General features: G+C 41.9%; 1 protein-coding gene across 6 annotated transcripts in view; it reads right to left on the bottom strand.

Moving 5' to 3' along the window:
* The window catches only part of TRIP12 (thyroid hormone receptor interactor 12), a 151,896-nt gene that overhangs the window by 71,471 nt on the left and 57,406 nt on the right, over positions 1 to 23,019 (bottom strand). For all 6 annotated transcript variants that reach the window (XM_084639182.1, XM_084639181.1, XM_084639183.1 and 3 more), the window contains one exon: positions 11,607 to 11,712. In XM_084639182.1, coding sequence (XP_084495308.1) covers positions 11,607 to 11,712 — 106 coding nt within the window. The remainder of the gene's footprint in view (positions 1 to 11,606; positions 11,713 to 23,019) is intronic.

Genomic DNA, 23,019 nt, shown 5'->3' with positions numbered 1-23,019 from the left:
TATTTTTGCATGAGTACTGTGTGCTGCATGTTTACCTAGATGGATGGAAAGGTGGTTTAATATTTGTAGAGACTCAGACCAGGTGTGAGTGTCACCTGGCTCCCTGGGCCCAGACAGTGGCTGGACATTTCATAACTTAGAAAGTGATGACCAGGGGGCTCACCTTCTGCAAAAAGCCAGCCAGCTGCAACAAGTTGGAGAATAAAAAGTTGAGGTGGAGGCCAGGTGACCTGTTTTGCTAGAGAAAGACAAAGGACAGAGGAGGAGCAAATGGGCATGATATAGGGTGGATTGCCGGAAACAGGCAGCTCTCTCCCGTTTTGGGTCTCTCTGCAGGAGAATCAGGGCTGTGTGTCAAAATCAGGGCTCTGACCAAGATAGCTGTAATTTTCTGGTTTCTGTGCTGAGTCTAACAATGACTTTTTCTACACTGTGTTCAGACAATAAACCCCTTTGTTTTACATGGCTGGCTGAGAGTCACTGCTGACTGAGAAAGTTGGGAGCGTATGACTCCCCTTTGTGTGTGGGGGGGAAAAGAGGACGAGTATAAGGTGTCCTATTCAGGTGGACTTACTACGGGGAGCTCATGGCATGGAACAAGGATGCTGATGGCTCAGAGTTTGGTCCCAGGAGGCACTGAAGCCAAGGTGGCTTAGCCTAGTGAAAGTGTGCTGTGAGGGGTTGTCATACTGAAGAGGGCCCTGCCTGGGTTAGATTAAGAGCTGTTCCAGCGCATCCATGACAGCATCCTTATGTATTAGATTATGCCACCATTTTAAAAAAAAAAAAAAAATTTCAAGAAAGAAAAAATGCAACTGGCTTTGCTGCTTGTTTCAAGTTTTTTTTTTTTAAAATGGGGAAGGGTGTGAGTCAGAAATTCATATTTTCAGAGGCGAGAGTAGTTTGTTGCACTGGTAGTTGTAATGGGGTCAAGGTGTTTGTCTGAATTCAGAAAACACTGAACAACATTATGCCAAATTCATAATTTTTCAGAATAGTAACACACTTCAGAGTTTTTCCTAAAGTGTTAGAAAAATGGCTGCCTACCAATAAAGTCATCAAATCCAATTTAACAAGCTTTGTTCTTTTCTTTCCACTTAAAGCACTTTAAAAAGTGTCAATTAGACATTGTGTAGCTCCAAAACTTTTGAAATTTCATCACAGATATGAAAAGCTTTTGACATTTTCCTAGTTACTTGACTTGAAAGCTTAAACTCTAGATATAGAATTTCAGATTAGCAATAGTTGCAAACATGCCTGTAATGTTAAGGACTTATCATTTCGGCATGTTCCAGCATAACTTTCTGGTTACAGCTAAATTAGACTTATGTATTTCAAATTTCTGGCTTACATGGTGGATACCTTTAAAATAACTAACTTGCCTCAAAGTAACCAACAGCTCGCAGCTGTAATCATCTTAATGCGACTTTTAAAGTTTGAATCTCTTAAACACAGTAAAAATTTTACTTCTGGATAACCTGAGATCAAAAACAGCTAGCTCAAAGTTGTAGTCCATAACACCAGAAAGTATTTTATCTAAGTTTGGATTGCATGACAAACAAGCAGCCTTTATTGCTACACCCTCTAAATTCAAGCTAACCAGTTTGAATTTTTACCTCAACATTCCAAAAATCTTAAAGCTGTTTTTATTCGCCATCTGATACCAGCAGCTATCTCAAGTTCCAAGTCTATTATGTCTGAGTACCTGATTTCTCATCTTGCACAAATCTGATGTTCATTTGCTCAGGCCTGGTCTACACTATAAAATTAGGTCTACTTAGGTCACTTAGCATTGATCTAGTTGCGCATGTGTCTATACTAATTTCTCTCCTGCCGATAGAAGCGCCCCTTATGGCAATGCAGTAACACCACCTCCCCGAGTAGTGTTGAGCCATGGTCGACCAACTGTGGTCAATGCAGAGCAAGCATGGATAGCACAAGACCTAACAGTCCTCCAGCAGCTGTCCCACAATGGTGAACACTGATGCTCTAGTCACAATTGTGACCTCAACTGCCAAGGGGTCACAGAGACCTGAAGCCACCCCACATCTTTAAAAACCTCATGTATTTTTGAAATGCCTTTTCCTAATTGCCCAGCTTGGTGAGCACACCTGGCAGCTCTCCCTTGTGTGCAACTGCTCAAAGTAACCATGCCGCCTACATACTCCAGACGTACTCCTGCTTGGATAGAAGCTTTGGATCTCTTGGTCTTATAGGGAGAATAAGCTATGCAATAACAACTATGGACTAGTTGTAGAAATGTGGACATCTACGAGCAGATGGCACAGAGGATGCAGGGAACAAAGTCAGGGTGGATAAAAACCAATGATTTTAAAAACGAAAACCAGATTTTTTTTGATAAAACGCTTCTTGAGAAAAAACCCCTACCTAAAAACACCTATAGCTCAAAGATATCTTAACATGGAATAGGGATTATAAATTCTCTAGTACGAGACAATATAGTCATGTAATGTTTAAGAAAAGTTTTGTAAATCAGTTCCAATAGTTCACGGATTAGAGACCCAATTTTATGGGGCTCCAGGGGCTTCTGTATAGATTTATTTAGGTTAATTTTTCTATCTACCCAATGGGACTCAGTGCTCAGTCGAGAAGATACCAGAGATGCTTAGTTCTGCAGTTCTCAAACTGGATCATCCCCCAGAAACAACCATAGATAAATTTGTGATAAGAACCAGCAGATTACAAAAGGAGGTAATTGATGAAAAAAAATTGCCCGGCTTTTAATGCAACAAACTCTCCTTTCCGTATGATTGAGAGCCCAAACTTCATGAACATGGTGCAGTCATTAAGACCAGGATACAGTCAACCCAAAAGAGCAGATGTCGCAGGCAAATTGCTGGATAAAATGTGTATGAAAGAGAAATTGAGTAGTGTGCAAAAAGTCTAGAGGGTGAAATTTTTAACCTGATTCTTGATGGGTGGAGCAATGTCCACAATGATCATTTTGTATGTGCTTGTGTGACAACAGAAGAAGAGAATGTCATTCCTTACAGAAACAATTGATACATCTGGAAATGCACACACAGCAGAATACTTACAAGTAGCAGCAGTAAAAGCTATAAAACTGAAAAAAATCTCAAATGTCTAGTATGCAGCTTGGTCACAGACAATGTATCCAAGATGAGAAGAAACTATTAAGAAGAGAGTCCCAGGATGACAACATACGGTTGCAGTGCTCATTTGATGCACCTCCTAGCCAAAAACTTCAGCGTTCCAGAAATAAAGGCTAATGTTGAAATAGCAAAATACTTCCATAACAACCACTTTGCAGCAGCTGTTCTGAAAAAAGTGGGAGGAACCAAGCTAACTCTCCCACAAGACGTGCGATGGAACTCAGTAGTGGACTGTTTTGAGCACTGTATCAAGAACTGGCCTAATCTAATGACAGTTTGTGAACAAAATCGTGAAAAAATAGATGGCACTGTCACAGCCAAAGTTCTCAACATTGGGCTTAAGAAAAATGTTGAATACATGCTGAGTACCCTAAAGCCTATTTCTGTAGCCTTGAACAAAATGCAGGGAAATAAATGTTTTATTGCCGACGCTGTTGAAATTTGAAAGGAACTGAGTGAGATCTTAAAAAGAGAAATGTGCAATGACTGACCTAAATAAGCATAAAAAAAAAAAAGAATGGGACAAGCACCATCTCCTTGACCAAATCTTAACCGCTGAAGAAGAGGAGTTGGCTATGACATGGACATCTAGCAATCATCCCTTCATAATGCCAACTATAATAAACTTCAGAGTGAAGGGTGAACAATTCAAGAAATGTGTGTGTGCTGAGGGGGCTTTAAAGAAAGTCACACCAGTGAACTGGTGGAAGTCACTTGAGCACTTGGATTCAGAGACTGTTGACGTGATAATCTCACTTTTAACAGCAGTAGCTTCTTCTGCCAGTGGAGAAAGAATATTTTCTTCCTTTGGACTAATTCATTCCAAATTGAGAAATCATTTGGGACCTGAAAAAGCAGGAAAGCTTGTTTTTCTTTTCCAGATTATAAACAGGAAAATGAAAGTGAAGATGACTGAGCTAGCTGCAGAAGCCAGTATTTTAAGTTTCTCATGTTGATCTGGCTGACAAATTTAATATTTTAAAAAAACAAACAAACAAAAAACTAAGTATTTTAGTTAAAAACAATTTTAACAAAAACAAAACCTGACTTTAAAAACTTGAATGTTTAAATTCAAAAATTCATATGCTTGTTTTGTTAAAATATTGTATGTTTGCTGTTGAAGAAAAAAACCCAGAATACATAACGTAGTTGTTTCAGTTAAATAAAACAATTTAAATGTCTGGTGATGATGTCCTCCTCCTAATACAGCCTGGCAAGAAAATCCTCCAAATATTGATTAATCTGTTGAACTGAAGATAGTTCATTCACCTCTCAGTGACTTCATAAATATCTGCTTCAATTACCTTTGGTAAATTAAATAACTAAACAATCATTCATTTTCTGATACAGCTGTAAAACTAATCTGAAATTTTTCAAAATAAATCACTTTAAAAATGTATAGTGTGTAACTTCTAAAAATGAAACCTACATCTGAGTTGTGAACAATATGGATTAAGGTCATAACAACCAACAAGAATGCACTTTTATGTAGAAATCCATGATTAAATTGAGTCTTCCTGACTAATGATTTAAATCAACTCCACCCTGAACGGAGTAAGACAGGAATCAGCAGCAGTTCTGTGCAAAAGTAAAAGGGACTTCAGGAGGCATCCAGAAGGCCAGGGAGGCCAACAGTCGATCTGGTGCCAAGCTGCAGACCTGCCACTTTGCCAGTGAGCTGCATGCCATACTTAGTGGAGACCCCACCAACACCCCACAGAACATCCTAGGTACCTTTGAGGAGCCCCAAACACACAGACCCCTGCCACAAAACAATGAGGACGACAACGTGGGACATGCAAAGGGGAGGTCCAGCTATGCCAAGAGCCAGGATCTGTGTGAAGCTCCAGTACTGTCTAATCAGTTCCAGCAGCTAAATATGGGTGAGATTCTGTTAAGTGTGTGGGTGCCTTTCCCACTACCATGCTTAAATGTACAGATGGCACCTGACCAAAATGTATTCATTCTAGAAAAGACAATATCACATCACAACCAGAGATAGTTATCTGCTTTTCATTCTCCTGTAGAGTTAGTTGGGGTGGCCATGGAGAGCAGTTTACATAAAAAAAAGGATGTCCCTTGAATCCTCCTGAGAGATTTTAATGAAATTTTCATGGGAGGTATTCTGCAATCTTCTCCCATAGGTTTTTAGGGATAGCGGTCTTATTTCTTCCTCTGTGGTAGGATACTTTCCCACACCAGTTGGTGACGACTTTGGCAGACTTCACTGTAGCCAGTCAACAGGCCAGCCCCTGTCTTACCCACAAGAGTGAGATATCAACTAAAATCACCAACGCCTGTGGAATGCCTGACCATAATAAGGAGAAGGAGAAGAAAGGAGAACGTGAGGATATATTCAGTGAGATTCTGAAAAGTTGATGCTGCATCAGACTGCAAACAGATGGCATGAAGGATGACTATTGCAGACAGTATGAAGAGGGAAAAAAAGTACAGAAAAAGGGCCCAGGAGTCAAGAGAGATGTATCAGGACATAATGGAGCTTAGAAGCAAACAAATGCACAGACTCACTGACCTACAAATTCAACAATCTCGGGCTCACCTCCCTTTGCAGTCAATGGAGAAATCCATTTTAGCACCTCCCTACACCCCCTAAACCCTCCACATGGTATCAGGGACTGCAACTTTATTCCCACCACTCCATGTCACAGAACAGTAGTGAGAACCACAGCTTCACATATATAGCAACCGCGGTGCTCTCAGGTAGTATGTGTAGCCAAAATGAACATGCATGTTCCTTCCCCTTTAAGTTCTGTTCAATTGATTTGTTTCCAAAAGTTTATTGTAGATGTTTAATTCCACATTTTTGCTCTAGTTTTGGTCTGAAATAATAAGCTATTTCTGGTAAATAATTCATCTATTATTTCACTACATATGTGGGAGAATGCTTAGTGCTACTGAAAGCACTCACTACTTGTTATTGTGTAAGGTGACAGAACTCATAAGGTCAGTGACAAACATGTAATTATAGGTGTTTAGCAAGCATTGCAAAATTAATAGGTGCATTAACAGGCCATGTTTCATCTATAAGTGTACAACAAGTACTTCACAATCCCAAAGAGCCCCCAAAACTTCAGGGCCAGATAGAACACAATTCACCACAACACATTACTGTGGCTGACTGTTAAAGTGCTCTTTCCAGGCCTCCCTCAGCCACATAGCTCCACATGGAACTCCAATGGCCCTTGCATTTCATTCTAAATGAGCAGATAGCGACTCCACCTCTGCCCTTGACCCTAGCAGCAGCTTTCCCCTTCATCTGCTTCACATTTATTATGAAGCACACAAACAGGCCACTATACACACACACACTATAACCATTGGGATATTTTGTTCCCTGAAATCCTATCTTGTCAATAAGCTCTACCAGCATCCCTTCAATCTACCAAAAGCATATCCAACTGTCTTTCTTCACCTGCTGAGACAGTAGTTTAATCTTTCCTTGGTGCTGTCAAGGTGGCCAATGTATGGTTTCATCAGACAAGGGAGTAAGGGGTAGGCTAGGTCCCCCAGGATCACTACTAGCAACAGTAATCCACTGGTGAGGAAAAAGTTCTGTGTAGCAGGAGACTATTAAATGATGCTGGACACTTATATGAAAACAGCCCCACTGTGGATTTTCCAACTCCAAAATGATTTTCCACTTACTGGTAGCAATCTGGCATTGCAAGCTTCCACAAAGATTGCTACTCACTTCTCCATTATCAGCACAGCTCTCATTTTGGTGTCCCTGCACTGGAAAGCTGGGGTGGGCTACAGATCCAAGAATGTGGTCTTTCATATCCAAAAGTTCTGCATCCACTGCTTGTCATCCGAAACCTGCATTATGATGCAATCTCACCACTCAGTGATTGCTTCTTGGGCCCATAAGCAATGCACCACCGTCTGTAGCTGCTCTGTGATCACCACCAACCACCACCTTTAATTGGTTTTTGCTATGTCTGTCTCACAGCCATCTGCCTATCACAAAATGGCCATGTCCTCTGCTGCTGCGGTTCTTGCTGCAGCTCTGCAAATACTGGAGGATTGTTTGTCCGTGTTTGCCACATTCATGACAATAGCACAGTGCTGTGTAGACTCCACGCTTCTCTCAGAGATGGCGGACAGAGAAGTGCTGCGTGGTTTTGTGTTTGTTTGTTTGTTTTTTTTAATAAGGCACAAAAATTATTGGATTATGGATGGCATAATGAGATGGAGAAAGCTGCATGATGGGAACTTACCCCGTTGCTCAACTCACTTCTTCTCCCCACCATGCTGTTCACACTGTGTCAGTGAGAGTCATCAATCCTGACACATTTTACACCTAATACACTTGTCATAATCTGTATCTAAAAAGGGTCATGCAGGTTCTCATTGGAAAACTAGTAATTCCCTGGTCATTCGTATTCTTGCATGGTGTGTGTACAGGTAGTGTACAAAGTTATGAATATGTACTAAAATTATGTTCTGCAAATGTGTTTGGCAAGCAGTACATAAAGCACAGTCTGCATCGGACAAAGGAAGATGTATTTGTTTGTCCGACCAGCCTGGCTGTCATGCAGAGACAACGAAGGTACACTTGCATAAAAGATAAACAAAGCCATCAACCTAACAAGTGGGGGTGGGAGAGTGGGGATAGCCTGTTGTGAGAGTCTGAACCTCAAATGATATACAATTATAAAAAACTGTTTAAGTAAGGTCTTTTATGAAAGTTAAGAACACTGGTAATGAATATAAAATAGTTAAAAAAATGTATTAACATTATGAGGAATTGTGAACACGTGATACGTTTCAAAGTCAGTGACCAAACAAAGAGAGAAACAGGTTCTCTCTCTCTCTCTCACACACACACACACACACACACACACACACACACACACGGGAAGGCAGCTATCTACCAGTCTTCTCTAGTGGAATTAAGCAAGGTAAGAACACAAACAATGGACACTATTTACATATGAATGAGCAGGGTAGGAATCCACAGACAGGGAAGAACAGAGTGAGGTCATCCCAAGGACTAAAAACAGTGACTTTGGAAAGATGTAACAAGAGAAGAAGTCATCTTGGCACCCATCACTAGACAAATACAAGGGGCCAGAGCTCTTGCAAACAGAGAAAGACGGATCCCCCAACCAAGGGAACTGAAGTCTCCGAGAACCTAACATAGATGAGAAACCTGCTTAGGCAAAGATCTTTCACCTAGGAAAAAAAGGGAAACCAGCACCTTGTACTTCTGTAGAAGGTCCTGACTGAGCCCTGGTCTACACTACGAGTTTAGGTTGAATTTAGCAGCGTTAGATCGATTTAACCCTGCGCCCGTCCACACTACGAAACCATTTTTGTTGACTTAAAGGGCTCTTAAAATAGGTTTCTGTACTCCTCCACAACGAGGGGATTAGCGATGAAATAGACATTGCCGGGTCGAATTTGGGGTAGTGTGGACGCAATTCTATGGTACTGTCTGCAGGAGAGCAGAGTTACGGTGGAAGCGGTGGCTGACAGATGCTACAAGAATAGATATTCATAGAGAACAACGAGAGGACCTGTGAGGTGGATTCATGAGAGCAGATTTGCAGCGGAAGAGGTGGAGGATGATGGTTAGCACCATGCACATTTCCTCAGGAAGAACACACATACCCGAAACCCCGTGACAGACAACATGGAGAAATTCGCTATTGAGACAATAGCAGCAGAGCAGAGTTGCAGCAGAAGCGGTGTATGATGACGGTTAGCAGTCCTACTGCACCGTCCGCTGCCAGCAGCACCCAGGACACAACAGCGGCGGTGTCAGTGAGCTGAGCTGAGCGGGTTGCACGCTTGCCGTGGTATGGCATCCGCGTGGGAAAAAAGGCGCGAAACAATTGTCTGCCATTGCTTTCACGGAGGGAGGGACGACATGTACCCAAAACCACCTGCGACAATGTTTTTGCCCCATCAGGCATTGGGAGCTTAACCCAGAATTCCAATGGGCGACAAAGACTGTGGGAACTGTGGGATAGCTACCCACAGTGCATCACTCTGAGTCGATGCTAGCACGGTAGTGAGGACGCACTCCACCGATTTAATGCGCTTAGTGTGGACATACGCAAATCGACTGTATAAAATAGATTTCTAAAAATCAATTTCTATAATTGACCTAATTTCTTAGTGTAGACATACCCTGAGAGAAAGTCAGCCATGGCTAGAAAGAACAGTAAGAAACCTATGTTGAACCAAGACTGTAGCTTGTTGTCTTAGCTACTAGAAAGTGGTTTTTACTTTTATTTGCTTGTAGCTACTTTTGTCTTTATCCCTTGTACTTGAACTCACTTAGAACCTCTTTTTTTTAATAAACTTGTTTTACTTTTAATCTAAACCAACCTAGTGCTGCATGTGAGTTGAAGTGATTGTTAACTCCAGTTTAAGCAATAAGCAATGCTTTTGTCTCTTTCAGAGGAGTAATAAGGTTCATTGCTCCTTTAATGTACCAGGACACAACTGGACATTTCAGGACAGAGAGTTCGGAGAAAATTCAGGTCTTGGGGTATGTTTGGGGTAGCGGTGGGGGGAGGGCGTCACTTGGTTAGTAATAGCCAAGGCTGAATAAGACTGGAGTATGGCTATGGCTCTACCAAATTCACAGCCATGAAAAATGCATCAAAGACTGTGAAATCTGGTTTCCTCCTGTGAAATCTAATCTTGTGTGCTTTTACCCTATACTATACAGATTTCATGGGGAAGACCTGCATTTTTCAAATTAGGTGCCCTGACTCAAAAGGAAGTTGCAGAGGCGTTGCAAGGTTATATTAGAGAGCGGCGGCTGTTTACTGAGTGCCCAGCTCTGCAGGCAGCAGCACAGAAGTAAAGGTGGCAATAACATACCACGCCACCCTTACTTCTGAGCTGCTGTTGGCAGCACATTGCCTTCAGAGCTGGGCTCCTGACAAGAAGCAGATGCTTTCCAGCTATCCAGCTCTGCCGCCAGCAGCAGCGCAAAAGTAAGGGTAGCAGTACTGCAACACCTCCTACAATAACCTTGCAACCCCCCACCCCACTCCTTTTTGGACCAGGACCCCTACAATTGCACCACCACTAAATATCAGATTTAAATAGCTGAAATCATGGAATTTATTTTATTTTAAGTTCCTATGATTGGGAAATTGACCAAAATGGACCATGAAATTGGAAGGGCCCTAGCTATGGCATAATAAGAAGGCTGCTGGCGGCAGACACTCAGTGCTCATTTGTATGCTGGCTGGGAGCAGCCAGACAGGGAGCGAGAGCAGCAGAGCATTTAAGGCACCCAGGGCTAAAGGGGAGGAGGTGGCAACCTCACTGGTCTGAACTGCATCCCAAAAACATGACACATTCATTGCCAAAATTTCCCAAAAGACAGTGTGCTGGATAACGGCAAGTTGCATGCTGGGATACCTATCCACAGAGCACTGCAGTGCATGACACAAGCACTCTTGGTGAGTACACAGTGACAATGCAAGGAGCCAACCAATATACTAACATGAACAGTTTTATGCCAATGTAACTTGCATCAACCAAAGTTTGTGATCTAGATTATGCAGTCACCTACAGGGCTGTTGGTGAAACTATGAACTAGCACAGTAAAAAAAAAAACAAAAAACCACACAAAACCAAAACCACTTAGCTTCCTGTACATATTTGAGATACTTCCCCGAGAGAGACTCCCAAGACTTTCCAGACCCAAGTTTATTGTGCAGATGTTAGCGCCTGAATCTTGGATCAGAGGCTTTTTTTGGCTTGCAGTTGCACAGTATATTAAAAAAAAAAATCTACTAAATTGAATATTTAGTGACTGAACAGTGTTAAACATGGTGACCGTTCCTAAACTCATGTTGCATTTTGTACGATTAACAAGAGCTTCTTTTGGACAAACAGAGGATCCTTTCCTCCTAAAAGGAAATCAAATTGTGATTTGCAGTTGCAAAAAATAAAATAAATCAAATTGTAGTTTACTAGTACCCTGGCTTGGCTAGCAAGTTTTTATGATCACCTGCCTTTCTGATAAAAATAACCACCTTCTAAAAAACACAAACAAGCAGTGACTTATAGCTTTATTCTTCTTCGAAGCAAAGTGTCTTCCGGAAACAGCTGCATACCAATGATTTCTTTAAAAATTATGGAAGAGACCTTGAAGCGTGTCCCACTTAAATAGCCTTCCCCCATCTCTGACTCGGACGACACAACTATACATTTGTCACCAATTTGCTGAGCTAGCCTACTATATTGTAGTCCTTCCCTGCTCGGTAATTAGAGGTCAGTAGCATCATGTAGGAGGATGCCAAACTCCACACATACTTATATGTTCGTATAAATCTCAGTGACCCAGTGGGTATTTGAACCACAGCCACTTTTACACAATAGCAATTTGAAGCCCTTTTCCATCAACAGAAGGTGTAAGCTTTCTTGGATCAACTGCAGTAATAGTCATTCACAGCTCATAATCCCGAATCTAAGATTTACCTCGTGCTAGCACAGGAGCCCGTGGTCTTTTGCCGTGTGCTCCGCCGCAAACTGGGGAGCTCTGCAGGTGGTGATTCGCTGCGCTTCTTCGTAGATTTTCTTAAACCTATATACATAATACAGAGAGTTAGGACAACACTTCAATCCAATCCAGTCTTTGTTTTCAAGTACATAGCAAGTAGAGAAGCACAGAAAAGTCAAAGTGTTGTTTCACAGAAAAGACACCAATAAATTCCTCTTCTTTCAGCCTCCCACCTACTTTTAACTGCCACAACAAAGCCTTTTGTGTTTTAACATTGAAGGAAAGCTTTAATGGCCTAGCAACACAACTCAGTACAATTAATAAAAGGAATTATTAAAATGTGTTTTGGACATCTGGCAAAACTTTCTATATGATTTTATAGCAATGATGGGAGGCCTTGCCTACGACAGGTACTAGGTTACAGGATGTTGCATTCTATATATTAGCTGTTCATTCTTTAGACATACTGGTAAGCAGAAAACATTCTATTTAAACACAATAAGGGAGTGATGGGAAAGAAATTCAGCACTGGTACATTGCCAATTTTTATCTAGATCAAGCTAGTGTAGAGTAGGTGCTCTAGATACTAATTGGTGGTTTATGTGAAATGCTGAGGTCAGTTTCTTCATATATGGGAGATCCTATCACAAGTCACATTTGACTCATGTGAGCAGTCCAAAAAGGTGAAATATTGTGTTGAAAGTAAGACCCTCATCCCACAGATGTGGTCTGCTCAAAATCAGATTTCATGTACATTAGTCAATAGTCAGAGGCTTGCACTACCCCTTGTCCATGATCTGCTTGTGTTTATTTTGACCAGAGCTCTTCAGGTCTCCAAGACTATCGTGACACCTTCCTTTAGCAGGTTTCAGAGTAACAGCCGTGTTAGTCTGTATTCGCAAAAAGAAAAGGCGTACTTGTGGCATCTTAGAGACTAACCGATTTGAGCATAAGCTTTCGTGAGCTACAGCTCGCTGTAGCTCACGAAAGCTTATGCTCAAATAAATCGGTTAGTCTCTAAGGTGCCACAAGTATGCCTTTTCTTCTTCTTCCTTTAGCAGTTAATTTCCTTAATTTTAAGGAAAATTTGCCCATCATTCATCTTACCATTTTATTAAATATGTTTGCATGAATACAGGCTTTTTGTCAAATGTTTATCTACTCGTCAGCTTTTCCCTCCAACATTCCTCTGATACACTCTCCCTTCACAGTTCCTAGTTATTAAGATCAGTCCTCTGATTTAATGTTACCAACAATCTGTGGGAGAGGACTGACTCGTAAGAGGACAAATAATGCTGTTCTCAATGCAACTCTCTCAAGGTGAAGCACAAAGCAATTCGGTCAAGTGTGCAAGAATAACAAAGTAAAAATAGTTATCTTCAGATAAAATGAAAGTTCTCCTATCCGAGTTATAAGAGAGCATGAGGCAGCTTGAAAAAGTGAAGAATTTTGCCTTTTCTAAAACTGGAGATGCGAGTGCTTTTTGTTCCAAAACCCCATAGATTTACTCCTAGGGTAAACTTTTGCAGCACTTTCCTTTCCCCCCACGCTGGGTTTTGCGACTACATTCCAAGTCTCTGAGGAGTTGTGCAGACAACTAAAATTTATAGTCACTGCCTATGCATGATGATTTTCAATATTTCACTTCTCTGGTTGTACAGAAATGCAATAAGAGACCACCCCACAAGACCCAACACATTAAGAATGGCAGTGCAAAGTGCTTTGGTTTTTTTTTTAAAATATGTGCTAAACTGAAAATAGGGATTTAGATCTTAATGCTCATCTCAGCCATAATTGTATGCCAATCTTAACTTTAAGGGGACAAAATTCATTCAGCGTTACCATACTGCCCAAATGTATAGGCAAAACAGGATTCTTAAATGAAAACTGTCTGTGAATCATTGCTTCTAAAGTCTTAAGATGCAAAGGTGGTCCCTGCCCTGAAGAGCCAAGAACCTAAACTAGAAAATAAATAAATTAAAAAAAATATTTATTTTTACTGTGCCTAGTCCAGAGGGGTCCTGACTGGGACCTATAGGCCCAATCACAATATAATATGCTACTAAGTTTTTTAGGACGGATGTGCCACCAGAAGAATGAATTCTATATTAGTGCTCATTGTAGCACATGCATACCTGACACTATTTTTCTTAGTCTTGCCATTTACAAAATTCACTATTTTAAATATCTGACTCCTAAAAAACTGATGCACTAATATGCAGTTACTACTCAGCTGTGGACTCTATGCAAGTTTCCTATTTTCTTAAGCTACTGGAAAAATTCACAAGGACACATGTATTCAGCTTAGGTCAACTGAAAACTGAAGTAAGTCAAGACTGGCTACGAAAACCCCTCCTAATCAGCACAAAAGTTTTAATTTCCTGAAAAGCATTTTCAAAGAGGATCAGATTTCAGACCCTAAAAAAGGTTTAGGGTTTCCCGCCCCCAAATTTAACACACAGGAAAAGAGCTGCTGAATTGTAGAATGCCATTTCTTTTATAGAATCACAAAAAAGGTAAGGCTGGAAGGGACCCTGAGAGGTCATCTAGTTCAGCCCTCTTTGGTGACACGGGACCAAGTAAACCTAGACCATCCCTGAACAGTGTTTGTCCAACTGGTTCTTAAAAAACCTCCCATGACAGGGACTTCACAACCTCCCTTGGAAACCTATTCCAATTCTTAACTATCCTTGTAATTTAGGAAGTTTTTTCTTCTAATATCTAACCTAAATTTCCCTTGCTGCAGGTTAAGCCCATTACTTCTTGTCCTATCTTCAGCAGACATGGAGAACAACTGATCACCATACTTTTTATAATTCAGCCCTTAACTTATTTGAAGACTGTTATCAGACCCCGCCCAACAACCTCCATCTTTTCTCAAGACCAAACATACTCAGCTTTTAACTCTCGCTTACAGGTCAGATTTTCTAAGCCTTTTATCGTATTTGTTGCTCTCTTCTGGACTCTCTCCAGTTTGTCCACATCCTTCTTCAAATGTGGTGTCGAGAAACAGACAGCACTCCAGCTGAGGTCTCACCAGTGCCAAGTACAGCAGGACAATTACCTCCCAGGACTTATACACAAACCCTCCTCTTGTTATTACACCCCACAGTATCAGCCTTTTTAGCACCTGCATCACATTGTTGGCTCACTTGATTTATGATCCAATATAACCCCTGGATCCTTTTCAGCAGTTCTACTGCCTAGCAAGTTATTCCCTACTTTGTAGTTGTGCATTTGACTTTTCCTTCCCAAGTGTAGTTTTTATTTCACACTTGTCTTTATTTAATTTCATCTTGTTGACTTTAGACCAATTCTCTAATCTATCATGGTCATTTTGAATTCTAATCCTGTCCACCGAAGTGCTTGCAACTCCTAGGGGTCATCTGCGAGTTATAAGCATATTTTGCATTCCATTGTTCTAGTCACAGAGGCATTACTGGCACCTGTGGGACTCCACTAAACTCCTTCACAGCTGGACTGTGTGCCACTGAAAATGAAGTTTTTCCAAAAAGTTTTGTACCCACCTAATAGTAATTTAATCAAGACCGAATTTCCCTAGTTTGCTAATAAGAATATCATGTGGGACTTTGTTAAAAGCCTTACTATCTTCTTTACAGGGTTTACTGGTTTAAGGAAGAAATTAGGTTAGCTTTGTTCTTGACAAATCCATGCTGGCTATTCTTTACAGCCTTATTATCCTCTAGGTCAGTGGTCTCCGGCCTTTTTATGCCCAAGATCACTTTCTGAATGTAAGGGCAACTTAGGATCTGCCCTGCGCCTTGCCCCAAAGCCCCACCCCCTACACCCCCTACCCCAAACGCTCGCTCCCCCCCACCCTCACTCACTTTCACTGGGCTGGGGCAGGGAGTTGGGGTTCAGGAGGGAGCTCTGGGCTGAGCCTGGGGTTTGGGTGCAGGAGGTGATGAGGGGTGAAAGTTCTAGGAGGGAGTTTGGGTGCAGGAGGAGACTCCAGGCTGGGGCAGAGAGTGTCGGGGTGCAGAGTGCAGGCTCTGGGAGGGGCTCCAGGCTGGAGCAGAGTGTTGGGGTGCAGGAGGGGGTACAGGGTGCAGGAGGAGTTTGGGGTGCTGGCTCCAGGAGGGGGTTCAGGAATGGGGATTGGGGTGTGGCCTCCAGCCAGGCAGCACTTACCTCCAGGGGCTCCCAGTCGGCGATGGGTGCAGTGAGGCTAAGGCAGGCTCCCTGCCTACCCCGGCCCCACACTGCTCCCGAAAGGGGCCAACGTGCCCCTGCGGCCCCTGGTGAGGGGTTGGGGGACCTGTGGCTCTGTGTGCTGCCCCTCTCTGCAAGCACTGCCTCTGCAGCTCTCCTGGCCAATGGGCACTTCAGGGGGTGGTGCTTGCAGCCAAGAGCAGTGCGCAGAGGGAGACCCCTGCACCTCTGCCCCTGGGGCTGCACTGGCCACTTCCAGGAGCAGTGTGGGGTTGGCGTAGGCAGGGAGTCTGCCTTAGTGGCAGCCGCACTGCACTGCCAGAAATTGTGATCGACCAGGAGATCCTCTGCGATCCACCAGTTGTTGCCCACTGCTTTAGGCGCTTATAAACCAAACTGTTTAATCATTAAAGTTTCATTCCATATATTGAAGTTAGGCTGGCAGGTCTTAATTCCCCAGATCCTCTCTTTGTTCACCTATGTTAATCCTTATCCAGCCTTCTGGACTAAAACCCAAGCTTATGCCCAAATAAATTTGTTAGTTTCAGGTGCCACAAGTACTCTTCATTCTTTTGGCTGATTCAGACTAAAGACTTTGTTTACCACTCTGAAACTTTGTTTACATTTACGGGAGATAATGCTGCCTGCTTCTTACGTCACCTGAAAGTGAGAACAGGCGTTCACATGGCACTGTTGTAGATGGTGTCGTAAGATATTCACATGCCAGATGTGCTAAAGATTCCTATGCCTTGTCATGCTTCAGCCATCGTTCCAGAAGACATGCTTCCATGCTGATGACACTTGCTAAAAAATAATGCGTTAATTACATTTTGACTGAACTCCTTGGGAGAGGATAGTATGTCTCCTGCTCTGTTTTACCTGCATTCTGCCATGTATTTCATATTATAGCAGTCTTGGATGATGACCCAGCACATATTGTTCGTTTTAAGAACACTTTCACCGCAGATTTGACAAAAATGCAAAGAAGGTACCAACATGAGATTACGAAAGATAGTTATAGCACTCCACCCAAGGTTTAGGGATCTGAAGTGCCTTCCAAAATCGAGAGGGATGAAATATGGAGTATGCTTTCAGAAGTGTTGAGAGTAGGACTCCGATGCAGAAACTACAGAACCCAAACGGCCAAAAAAGAAAAGCAACCTTCTGATGGTAGCATCTGAGTCAGATGATGAAAATGAACATGCATCAGTCTGCATTGCTTTGGATCATTATCAAGCAGAACCCATCATCAGTGTGGATGTATGTCCTCTCAAATGGTGGTTAAACCATGAAGGGACATATGACTCTTTAGCGCATCTGGCACAAATATTTTGAGACGCCAGCTACAACAGTGCCATGCAAATGCCTGTTCTCACTTTCAGGTGACACTGTAAACAAGAAGCAGGCAGCATTATCTTCTGCAACTGTAACCAAACTGGTTTGTGAGAGTGATTGGCTGAACAAAAAGTAAGACTAAGTGTACTTATACGCTCTAAAGTTTTATAATGTTTTATTTTTGAATGCAGGTTTTTTGTACATAATTCTACATTTGTAAGTTCAACTTTCACGATAAAGAGATTGCACTACAGTTCTTGTATTAGGTGAATTGAAAAATACTATTTCCTTTATATTTTTGATTACAAATATTTGCACTGTAAAAAACAGTGTTACTGTAAATTTTGTATTCTGTGTTGTAATTGAAATCAATATATGAAAATGTAGAAAACATCCAAAAATATTTAAATAAATCATATTCTATTATTGTTTAACAGTGCAATTAATTGCGCACTTAATCTTTTTAATCACTTGACAGCCCTAGATTTTAGCTCAATTTTCATTTTAACTCTGCAGTTTCCTCTAAGTCTCTGCAATATCTACTCCTGGGGGAATTCTGCGCCCCTGCACAAGCACAGTATTGGTTGGCTCCACAGATTCTCTCCCCACTCCCCGATGCAAAATAATTGATTCTCATGGGGAGGTGAAGGGAAGCCATGAAAAGGGTCCCATGTCCCTCCTAAGCGGCAGCCTCAAGATGGTGTGTTGGTTTGGGAATCGGGAGCAGCCAGGGGAGACAAATCACCTGGGGGGGGAGTGGGGAAGAGGGGCTGGGTGTGCAAGCGAGACTATCGCTATCGTGGTGTGCCCAGCACAAAGGGAAGGGCTCCAAAATGTTTCTGGGGCAACCTTTCCCTGGTGATCAAGAGAAGCTAAAATCATTTTTTAAGCAGAATTTAGACCAAGATTTTCAGGTTTTTCCCCCCAAGATTTTTTCAAAGCCTCAAGTTAACATCCTAATTCCATATTTAGGTAATTAAGTAAAGTGACTTAAGACCCCAACTTGAGGTTCCTATTTTTGAAAATAGTAGCCTTAAGATATTTTAAAATAAGTTTCTGCCCACATGATTGCAGAGAGCCTTCCTAATGTGAACTGACAAACTTTGAGAAAGTACATCAGTTTCAGGGATACTCTTCATAACCCTGGAAACTGTTAATTTCATATTACTGCTGGGGAAAGTTATTAGGTAAGACTGCATCTTTGTTCCCCCACCTCCCAAAACACATCCAACCAGGTTAAGGAACAGCACTCTGGCAGAAATCCTAATACCTTCTCAGTGGTGGCAGACAACAGAACAAGAAGCAATGGTCTCAAGTGGCAGTAGGGAAGGTCTAGGTTGGATATTAGGAAAAACTATTTCTCTAGGAGGGTGGTGAAACACTGGAATGGGTTGCCTAGGGAGGTGGTGGAATCTTCATTCTTAGAGGTTTTTAAGGCCTGACTTGACAAGTCCCTGGCTGGGATGATTTTTTTGGGGTTGGTCCTGCTTTGAGTACGGGGTGGGACTAGATGACCTCCTGAGGTCTCTTCCAACTCTAATCTTCTAGGATTCCAATCAACCCAAGTAGCAGGGTCTCTAAAATTCTCCCCAAGCCTCTACTCTGAACCTGTAGAGGTCTTGTCCCATGTTTTTCTTTTTGAAAGTATATCTCTGGCCTGCCTATTTAAAATGTCGGCCTAAGCAATATTTTTAACATATTTAACTTCATTGTACTGAAATCCAACTTGCTTTTAAAAGAATAAAATGAAAAATTGCTTTCATACTATTTTAAACAAACCAAACATTTTCTAATAATTTAATATGCACATTTCCCCTAACGCCCTATGACAACTCCAGAACAGAGGTTAACATTTCCTCAGCACAGTGATTTTTCAGCTGAAATTTTGCTACATATCTAGATGCATATCTAATTTAAATATGCATTTTAGAAATTTTACAATTGTGAATTAAGTTTCTGTTCAGTCATACACTTGATTGATCTCTTTATTTTTCTTCTTTTAAATCCTGAAGTAGAAAAATAGACTACACAAAGCTGTATATGCCATGTTAAGGGTACTATCTGACTGATTAGAAAAGCCAATACTCAACTTGCACTTCTTGAAAGTTTGCACAAATTGGTGTGAATATTTATTTTGCTCATTTGAACCTGATCTGAAAGTTTAGGATGAGTGTGGTTTTTGTGTTTTTGTTTTTTTTTTAAAAGCACACAGTGATGTCTTAGCCCTGCTTCCACTCAAATGAGTTAGGTCAACAAACAATGCTTAAGTTACCCCTCTTTATAGTATCATGCCTTAAAATAAATAAATACAAATTAAATCCCAAACCAGTTTACATAAGTCTTCTGTGGATGAGCACAAGGCCATTTGGCTAGCAAGTACAGGGATAGGTCTACATTATGGATAGAGGTGTGCTTACCAGCACTGGTAAAAGTAGCCATGTAGCCAGGGTACTATGGACACTGGGACTAGGCTAACCACTGCACTACATACTCAGGTGGTCAGGGTGGGTTTGTACTCAGGTGGCTAGCCCAAGCTGCTGCCCATACTCCCCAACTACATTGCTATTTTTAGTGTAATAGTTTTGTTCGAGCTAATGCATGTCTACCCACAATGAGAAGCATGCTTCCAGGTGCAGAGTAGATATACCCTGAGAACTGCTAGGCTAGTCTTCCTCTCTGATTGCTCCAACCATGCTACTCCACTTCCCAAATCTCTTTGCAAGCTTCCCTTCTTCCAATGCCAGGTTCCTATACTCTTCACAACTCTGACCTCATCTCCTACTGTTCATTCTCTTCTCTATCCTTTAAATGCTCCTTTCTATCTACTGTTGTATGCAGTGTAGTTGTAGCCCTGTGGGTCCCAGGATATTAGAGAGGCAAGATGGGTGAGGTAATATCTTTTATTGGAATTGTCCCCTTTTATCTACCAAGGTATCTTCTACCTCAGCCTATGTTCTGAACCTCCTCGAAGTCCCCTCCTCTCATTTAAGGTCCACTGTTTACAAAGCCCTCCTAAATTTACCAACAGTATTTCCACACCTTCCTGAATAATTCTGCCCCCCATAGGTGAATTGGACTGCTAAACTCTGAGTAGGATCTTGGGGAGGCGAGGTGGGGAGGCCAAAGTTTTTGTAAAAAGCTGTGTATATTTACAGCTCTATATAAATAGAAGTTCATTTTTCAGTTTTGCTAGAATAGTCTCTTAAAATGTGAGTTAGCCCTATTTTTATGGAAGTTACAAAACGTAAAATGAGCTCAGCAACACCATCTGGCAAGTAAAACAGGTGACATTAGGTAGGTGAGATTGCGACATCCTGTGACACATGAGGCAAGTAGGGATTTCAAAGGAATTAATTTGTTGTTCATGTTGAGAAAGTTATTTACTTGGCACTGATTCCTGTAGTATACAGAGTTCTCACTAAAGCCTGTGTTTCACAGGGTTGGAATTATGATTAGTGAATAACTGCAAAGAAAGTTATATATTTAATCAGTTCTTGCTCAACCACTGCTTCAGTCTTAAAGATAAAAAACTTTAAGATTGAACTACGGATTTCTCCTTATAAGGCAAGGAACAGACTATGGCTATCTCCTTTCTCACATGCCATCTGCATGCTGAACATGCATGTTAATCAGTGAGTTTGCAGAATAAGGAACTATACAGGCTGAACTAGAAAAGGAGTTAAGGAGCATTCAAAAAACTAGTTAAAGCCTTATGTGACAGCAATTCTGGATTCCCATCTTCAGCACAGGCTGTTTGCCAATCTACCTTGTTCTCCCAAACCTTTAGTTCAGGGGTTTGGGAGCCCTCAGGGGTCACGAGGTTATTATATTGGGGGGTTGCGAGCGGTCAGCCTCCACCCCAAACTCTGCGTTGCCTCCAGCATTTATAATGCTGTTAAATAAAAACATGTTTTTAATTTATAAGGGGGGGGTCACACTCAGGCTTGCTATGTGAAAGAGGTCACTAGTACAAAAATTTGAGAATCACTGCTTTAGTTATATGAAAAAGACAAATGCAGAACTGGGGTACAAATCTATAATTGTGCTGTACTTGCTCACTTTAATGGAGAGAGAATGCTCTCTGGCATCTTTTACTATTTGGATCACTGATGGTGTTACAAGATGGTAGTGCTACATATAAACTTCATAAACCCCTATATTTGCAGTCCAGAAAGATGACCAGCCTTCTGAGCCTCTCCTACTCTAGGAGAAGCATGACCTGAAATTCACCACTACGGGTAGTTGTAGTAGAGAAGTGTTTTTACTTAAGTTCGTTTAACCATGCTCTGAGCAGAGTTGAACAAAGACAAGATATGCACAAGTCAGGTCTCCACGAAGGCAGTTACAAGTCCTAGTTTTCTTGGTGTACACTAGCCCCAGCTGGGGCAGACTACTGTAGATGGAGCAACCATGAGTGACAGAGACACCCTAAGCTTCACTAAAATCTGATTACTCAAACTTTGAGACACGCAGTGCAAGGTTTTGGGTTTGGTATTTTTTGTTAAGAGCATATTGAGAAAGTATAATGCATCACACAGATAATCAATTTAGGCGAGGGTTGGTCTAGAACATCAAATTGGAAAGCCACATGCAGATCAGCATTCTGGCGTTGAAGGCTCCACCTTGGTACAGCCAGTCCTCCTTGATGGGGGCAGGCTTCATCCCCTTTGATCTCAACAAGGTGCTGAAGTAAACAAGACCAAAGGTTAAGAAACACAGCTCCAGCCTTTCAGGCCTATAGCAATAGTTTAAATCAGGAGTTCTTAACCTTTTTCTTTATGAGGCCCCCCTCCAAACATGCTGCAAAAAAATCCAGGGCCCAGCAGGGGGCCTCAGTCTCACTGGACAAGGGGTGTGGTCCCCTCTGACATAGGCATAGTTTGACTTTCAGAGGGGTGCGGGGGGGGAGGGAAGAAGGGGTTGTGTGACTCGCCTCAGCAGGCTACCCAGCCTGTGTGGGTTGAGGGGGTGCAACCAAAAATTATAGCTCAAAGTGATGGGGGGAGAGAGAGTGCTCAGGTTAAAAAGGTTGAAACCTGCTCAGGAAACCAGCAGGGGGTAGCTAGGGGCTGTGTGCTGGAAGGGTAACCCCCACTACGGTTGCTGCTTCCTGAGAGTTCTGCAAGCCCTAGAGCCAGGTCACCCCACCTGGGCGGCTCTTGCTGGCTGCGCCAGCAGTCAAAGAGGGCTGGGAGTAGAGCGGCAAATGCAGCCCCAGGCGCCACCAGCAGGAAGAGGGGCAGACCCTATGAAACTGGCTCACAGCCCTGGTTGAGAACCACTGGTTTAGATTACTTCTCCTGTGTTGGGGTTATCCGAGTACAACCTAAAAGAGAAAGAGGTTAGGGGAATGTAGTCTAGCTGAGAAATTAGAGTAGAAATGAAGTCATTAGTTTTCCAAGACCCGCAAAGGAATTGAAGAAAATGGTAGCAGGAGCTCAATTTTAAAGGTGACCTTGATATTCTATCTAGGTTCTTATATACAACCCATCACTATAGCATTCAAGGATCTCATACTGATGAATTTATCCACAGAACTCTGCTGTGAGAAAGACTTATTATTCCCATTTTACAAATACAGAATGGAAGCAAACATTAAGATATTTCTTGTGACTTTGAGGAGGTATGTGGTAGAGTTAGAAATTTAACACAGATCACCCGAGTCCTAGTACAAGCTCATAAGTCAGGTGATTATCCAATGAAGATGCAACCAAGAAGGATGCACCAAGAATCAGTAGAAAGACCCCAGGGCACACAATCATTGAACATTTTAAAGATCTCTACATTTTGCCTTTAAAACTTGATCAGAAGTCAACATGAAAACCTCACACAAAGTTAAATGTTCTGTATGGTAAATGTGAAGGCCTGATTTTGGTAGATTTT

Source organism: Lepidochelys olivacea (genome assembly GCF_965140295.1).
Source record: "Lepidochelys olivacea isolate rLepOli2 genome assembly, chromosome: 9".
NCBI classification, from domain to species: Eukaryota; Metazoa; Chordata; order Testudines; family Cheloniidae; genus Lepidochelys; species Lepidochelys olivacea.
This window is presented reverse-complemented; position numbering and strand designations above follow the sequence as displayed.